Source organism: Arvicola amphibius, chromosome 4, assembly GCF_903992535.2.
Source record: "Arvicola amphibius chromosome 4, mArvAmp1.2, whole genome shotgun sequence".
Classification (NCBI taxonomy): domain Eukaryota; kingdom Metazoa; phylum Chordata; class Mammalia; order Rodentia; family Cricetidae; genus Arvicola; species Arvicola amphibius.
Genome location: NC_052050.1, coordinates 62,566,179 through 62,573,355, shown reverse-complemented (window position 1 = coordinate 62,573,355; position 7,177 = coordinate 62,566,179). Strand labels below are relative to the sequence as shown.

Here is a 7,177-nt window from a genome sequence, read left to right as displayed (position 1 = left end):
TTCTTGGTGAGCATTTCCAGTGTGGGCTGTGATACCTGGTGAGGGAGGCCAGCTGTGAGGGGAAAGATGACTTTGGAGGTGGTGAATCCATGTCCTTAGCGGAGGAGTTGATGGCTCTTGAGCACCGTGGCCCAGAACCTTCTACCACATAGAGAGCCTGCACCAGCTCTCCAGAAGAGCCGTTCTTGACTCAGCCCTGTCAACTGTGGAGGGAGATCTAGTGCCCTCCGGACCCATGCAAGAGGAATCCTTCTTGGGTAAAATTCCTTGCCTGGGAAGGAAGCCCCTTTCCCACCCCCATGCCTTGATATAGATAGGGAATGTTTTCCAGTTTTGCATCCTTCTAAATTTACTATAAAGCCAGTGTTCAATAAATTTTGGCTTTCAGAAAGAATGAGTGAATCAACACGGAGAAACAACACAGTCGGGTGTGGGGGTTGCTGGATTACAGGTCTGAGCCCCGTAGCTCTGACCCCATTGTCCCCTCTTACATCTCATTCAGTGTTCACAGGAGTCACCATGGCCTGGTCCTCCAGCCTGAAGAGCCTCCTCACAGTCTTTGTCTTTACCAGCTTGGCTGTCAGCTCTGTGGGTAAGACTAACCATGGCATTCCTTCCTCCTCAAGAAGGGAGAGGTGAGGTGAGCAGTCAAGAGCCTGGGGAAGTAACCATATGAGACTCCAGTGGTCTGTCTAGCCCCTCACGGCTTCTTGGCTCCTAGGAAATGTTAACTACATGGCTCTGGGGTTGCCTTTAAATGATGTATATTTCCTTCTTGCAGAGAGTTACCAGTGTACGGTGCAAAAATGTGAAAGTACAACGTGTCCTGAAAGTGCAAGTGTTTGTACAGCCACTAAAGGCTGCTTCAATGAAATCCAGAGATTTGGCACACCATGTATGTCAACCCTCACACCTTGAGCATCTCCAGTTTATCCTTGCTTCCTTTCCAGGATGAGACTGGGGGCCTGGGGTTCTGGGAGGCGGTGGAGATGGAGCATGTGCTCGTTGTAGAACCTGGGTTCTACATGATGAGGACCATTCGGGTGTGACTCCCTTCTTACTTTCACACCATTGGGGATCAAACTCAGGGCATCACGCATCCTAAGCATGTACTCTACCACCAGTCACTCCCTTAGTAGCAAATGGTCCCTCTGATGGTTTGTTCTCTGAAACAGACCATTGCGGATGGAGGGACTCTGGGAGAAGTGCAGTACTCAAGGCAGAGGGCATGAAGGGACAGGTTCTTTTTTTTTTTTTTTTTTTGGTTTTTTGAGACAGGGTTTCCCTGTAGTTTCTAGAGCCTGTCCTGGAACTAGCTCTTGTAGACCAGGCGGGCCTCGAACTCAGAGATCCGCCTGCCTCTGCCTCCTGAGTGCTGGGATTAAAGGCGTGCGCCACCACCGCCCGGCTAAGTGACAGGTTCTTTACCACTAACTCAGGAAGAAAATTTACTTAGTGGTTCAATTTTATGCAGCTTCTGCTACAAACCAAATGTTTAAGCAAAAAGGATGTTCTAAAGACACATGTAGCGAACTGGAATTCTCAGCCACACTTGGGGCTCAACGGAGATTTAGCTTTGTGAACCGTTGCTGCACATCTGATAACTGCAACAAAGGTGACTTAACACGTGAGTACAGCTCCGGCCTGTGCCCCACCACCTGCTCAGGACTCCTCTGCCTTTCCCTGGGATCATCTCTCTGTTGATGGGCTGCAGCCATGACACTTGCCTTCCCTTTTTACTTGAAGCTTTCCTTTGTAAAGGGTCTGGGTTGAATACACACCCCTTTCTTGGATATGAGTGCACACAGTTGTATACACAGACTGGGTGACAGCTGGGCAGCAGTAATTGGTCCTGGGTCCATTCTCTAAGTAGGTTCAATGACTCAGTATGTTTAAATGCATTGCTCTGCTCCTCCAGTTGACAGACGTTCCTCACCTATTTTATTCCTCATCCTGGATTTTTGTATTGTTGAGATGGAGTCTTGCATGTATCCAGGCTTGCATTATATTACTGAGATCAAGCAATCCTCCTTCCTCAGCCTCCAAATTTGGAGCAGCTGTGATTACAGTGTGTGTGACCAGCTATATAGGCGACTCTGGGGGACCAACGGACATTTAGATATAACAAGTGATAATATCTATATTGCTACAATACTGATAAGCGCAATCATGAGGACACAACATGAGTAAAGCCCATTTCTGTACCCTGAATACCTGCACTATGGTTTCTTTGCCTATCTGTGGGTCCCTCCCTGCCCTGGGCTGCACCAGAGCAGCATGTTTGTCTTTCCTCTTAACTGTGGCCCCGTCCTTGGGAATCGAAAGGGTAGATGCAAACATCTTGCCTGGGTGGGAGAATGAGTGACAGTTGATTGCCATGGATTGGCACTCACTCTTTTCTATGAGGCTATTGATTTAAATATCTCCCCGGCCCCTTCCCTTCACCCTTCACCCTTCAGCTGAGAGATTTTTCTCACCTATTTAGTCCCTCATTTTCGTTTTTGTGGTGAACATGGAATCTCACTGTGCTTGCCATGCTTGTTTTGAATTCCTCTACTCAAGTAATCCTCCATCCTTAGTCTTCTAAGTATAAGTATCTAGGAACAAGTATAAACACACACACACACACACACACACATGCACACACACACATGCACACACACACACTCGTCACACTGGCACTAATTCCTCACCTTTTGTCAGCACAGTTTTAGATGGCAGATTATCTCCTTTCCCAATATCTAGGAATTTTTCTCCTGCCATGTACACAGGCGAGTGACTGAAGAGGTGTAGAGAGGTGGGTGCACAGTCACTACCAAAGGATCTCCGATACCTGTCTCTTGTTCCCTCCTCCTATGGCATTTTTGTTGTAGCTTTTTGTTGTTCAGTCATGAAAGAACTATATGGTTTTGGATTGGGTTAGGTAGTGACATTCTCAGCTATTGTTTCCTGCCTGTTCCTCCAGATAAAAACCTTTTCCTCTCCATTCAGTACCTCAGGCATCTGAAGAAGCCAATGGTATTCAATGTCTTGCCTACTATGAGGAGCCAGGCACGCAAAGTATCCTAAGTTTCCTCAACTGCACGGGAAATGAGACGAAGTGTGTTGCGGTTATTGGTACAGGTATGATTATTTCCTCAAGGATGTTCATATTGTTAAGGGCACAACTCTGTACCAATGCCACACCTAACAGGTGAAGGCAATAACTATTTATCACCAGTCAGTATCTGAAAGTCTGTACACTGAGAACAGCATTGCTGTGTGACTATGTCAGGGTGTCTTGTCAAGCTGAGTCCTGCTGTTGGTATAAACTGTGGTCCTTCAGATGCCCAGGGTGTCTTGTGGTTCTTCAGATGGAGAATCTGCTTCCCAGCTCATTCTTGGCATTTGGCGGGTCTCACTTTCTCTTCCCATGGCCTCTTTGTAGGTTGCCAGGGTTTTCCCAGCAATCCTCTTGTTTCCCCCTCGGAGAAGTGATGGGAGACAGACATAGAGTAACTAGTGGAGCAGAGATTTTTAGAGCCCTCATCTTAGAAGTTTCATATCATTTCATCCTGTGCCCTGTCAATCACATAGATGAACCCAGATGTGACATAGATGGATTCAATGGATTCAAAACCTGGGCACCTCTACCAGTAGATGGGCGTGATGGGGCAGATTATCTTAGAAACTGTTACTCCTGTAGAGCAAGGGCAGCAAGGGGCCAAATGTTTGGTTGTCCCTCTAAACTCAGATTGAGCCATTTTCTCAAGACAAGAGGTGACAGAAGAAGAGTTGAGATAGGGGATGGGAGCTGAGGGGAGGGGGGGAATGAACTGCTTCCCATGGAAGAGTCAAGTTTGGGCATCTGCGTTGCTGTGATATTCTGGGATAGGACCTTGATCAGAAATGCACAGAGAGATGACACTTGAAACCATCATCAACGTTATGATGACTCAGACCTTAACAATAAGTTCTCAAGTTTTGATAAAGTCACTGATTTTAGTGAAATATTTATAATTTCCTATGCAGGAGAAAAGTACATATTTGTTGTGAGGGGCACAGGTACATTTCAGGATTAACTTCAAAAATAACTGTAGGGTTTTTCTTCCAGACTGTATGCTTTGGGGATGAGCTAGCAACTCCTCAGAAGAACGTGAAAAGTAGTGTGGAATTAGTGGTGTTTTAGGCATGGGTTACGTGGTTGACTGAGAGCCTGATGGGTCTGGAGACAAGCTATGTTTTTATATGGAAAGATTTTACAGAGGTTCGGGGGTGAGCAAGGGAAGGGCTCTGTGTCTGGATGAGTTGAGATGAATGAAGAAAATGGGGTGTCACAGGATACAGAGGACGGTTGATGCCATCCTCAGGGGGATAGGCTTCTACCTCAGTGTATCCCAGGAAACAGGCATGCATTGTGTTCCATAATTATTCTCGTAGAGAACCCAGTGCGTTCAGAAGAAGGGATGTCAGTTTTGGGGGAATCAGAATATTTTACTCAAGGGAGCCTGGGTAGAGAAGACAGGTACCTTAGAAGGGTTTTTACTCAATAATTGAGACCCTGCATCTGGCCTTCTTCCATGTGTAACAAACTCATTTCTCCTAGTGATTGAACGCATCAGCCCCAGTATTTGCACTGTGTCTGAGATGCAATGGTCTCTAAAATGGTTCCTTCTTTACTGGGGAGAAATGGGACCAGAAGACAGTAAGGCTGGGCCTGTGTATGGATGGAATAAAGCTGGGCTCATGCATTTAGTCAAGAGGTAGAAGTTGTGGATTCTGGATCATTCTGAGCATAGTTTCCTTTCCCCATGGTTATGTGTGAGGAGGGAAGAAGAGACGAGAGGAGACTAACTCTTGAGTCTTTTTCTTAGCAGCGGGAAGCAGTCACCCCTTCGCCTTTGTGATCGCTGGAATGGGCTGTGCGACAGAAAGCGCCTGCAACAAGAGTATGACTGTTCTCAACAGCACAAATATCCTCACCTTCTGCTCCAGCGACTTAGCTTGGTCTTCAGTTCCGGATAGCACTGGCCTTCGACCTGCTTCCATCTCAACAGTACCAATGCTGATTGTTCTCCTCCTGCTGAAAGTCTTGCTTTGATCATTCAGGCTCAGGAAATCCCACAGTCTTACACACACACATTTGGAGGGCATCCTTCAGTGTGGGGGAATGAAAAGCTGGTGATTTTCAGTGTTAGTGAATTTCAAAATTTGTATGCGTGTGCACTTGTGTGTGCGTGCGTGTTGCTGGTGGAGTCCAGAAGACGGTGTCCGATCTCCTTCAGCTGGAGTTACAGGTGTTGTGAGATGCCTGATGTGGGTGCTGGGAACTGAACTCCGGTTCTCTGTAAGAACACGATTTTAATTGCAGAGACATCTCTCCAGTCCCCTGTGATCCCTTTTGAAATGACTCCTTCCTTCACTCTTTGTAGCATGTCCAAGATGTTTGAGACGACATTTGTGATATTCTCTTTAGTCCTACTGTTGGCTCCAACCATTCCTTGAGCCATGCATCCTGGAACATATCATGTTTGATTATTATTTTCTATTTATATTTGTAATTGACTTTTGCTAAGAAAATGAATTTGGATGGATAATTCAGGGCTTTGGCGGACCATTTCCCATGTGTTATTGTTTGTCATAACACAGCTCAAAAAATTTATAGCTATATATGGTGATACATGAGCACTCAGAGGTTGAAGCTCATAGCACTCAGGAGGTTGAGGCCGTAGGATTACTGCATGTAGGAGGGCATCCTGTTCTTTATAGTGATTTCCTGGCAGGCCAGACTATACAGCAAGATCTTGTTTCAAAAAAATAGAATAAAATAAAAATAAGATATTACAAGGCGGTGGTGCACTCCTTTAAACCCTGCACTTAGAGACAGATGCATGTGGATCTCGGTTAGTTCGAGGCCAGTCTGGTCTACGAGAGCTAGTTACAGGACAGGTCCCAAAGCTACAAAGAAAAAAAATGAAACAAGATATAAATAAAAGAGGAAGTTCCAGGCACTCCTGAAACTCTGTCACTTCAGAACCATGAGCATGGAATCATCACCATCTATTCTGCATATCTCTGCATCTTAGAGGGATCAGCCCCAGGGTACAGGCGGTGGCTAGCTGTTAAGGAAGTTATAAATACTTACTTTAAATTATGAAGATATTTTCTCCAAGATCTCTGAAAGGTGTCCCCTCTCAAGGCAAGGTTTGGGCCATTGCCTGCTCCCACTGCCCTTCCTGTGTGCCAGCAAGGCAAGGGAACTCCAGGAGAGGGAAAGCTTGCATGGAACCCTAACTTTACCATGTTCTTGTGGTGCTGACCTCCAACAGGAGGTCAAATGGACTCTCAGCTCTCAGATTCGGTTTCCAACAGGGCCCAGCAGTCTCCCAAGGTTTCAGGAAGGAGAAGAGTTCCCAATGGCTACTTGGTATGTGATTCCCCTGCTGTGATTCTCCTGCTGTAGACTTTCTCTTTCCTCCCTGCTACCAGCTTCAAGACTTCTCCAAGCTCAGTCTACAGTCCTCTGTAGTCCATGCTCCCCATCTTTGTGGGGTAGATTTTATGCCCCAGAAGGGGCTGTGTCTGGATATGAGAGAAGACCAGCACTTAGACTTCTGTTTGGAGGATGTACACTTGTTTAAACTAGCAAGGTCCATTGTGTTAACCATCGTGTGGACAGAAAGGTTATATCCATTAGATGGTTTGACTGACCCACCTTAATTTCAATGGAATGCCCAGAGATAGCAGGTCCCATCTGAAACTGCAGTCACTAAATGTCCCTAGGAATCCATGGGTTACTCTTGTTCTTTGCCAGGAAGCTGGAATTTCTGTTAGCTTGTTTAAACCAGGGGGCATGTAGAGCAAACACACTCACAGGGTTCTGGCCCAGGTAAGGGCTAAGCTTGTCTTAGCCTCTACCCTCAGGGCTGTGTGAACACTGCTGTGGGGTGTGCTTAATTCCTATGCCACTGTGGGTGCGCTGGACTCTACACTGCTGTGGAGTGCCCTCGACTCCTACAGTGCTTTGGTGTGCCTTAGACTCCTACACTATGTGGGGTGAGCTCAACTCCTACACTACTGTTGGGTGTGCTTGACTCCTACACTGTAAAATCTCGAAAAAGCATGTTTTGTTTATATTTTTGACTGTTTTGGATTTCTGTTGCAGCCATAACAAATCACAGTAAAACCAGTGGCTTGA

The 7,177-nt window shown here is 46.2% G+C and overlaps 1 protein-coding gene across 1 annotated transcript; it reads left to right on the top strand.

Annotated features, from left to right (window-relative positions):
• Positions 1-604: 604 nt before the first annotated feature.
• LOC119811483 (protein RoBo-1-like) lies at positions 605-5,080 on the top strand. Its single transcript, XM_042054888.1, has 5 exons — positions 605-635; positions 782-895; positions 1,475-1,627; positions 2,992-3,123; positions 4,854-5,080. Exons 1-5 carry the CDS (start codon positions 605-607, stop codon positions 5,078-5,080), a joined length of 657 nt encoding a protein of 218 aa, XP_041910822.1.
• The last annotated feature ends 2,097 nt before the right edge of the window (positions 5,081-7,177 follow it).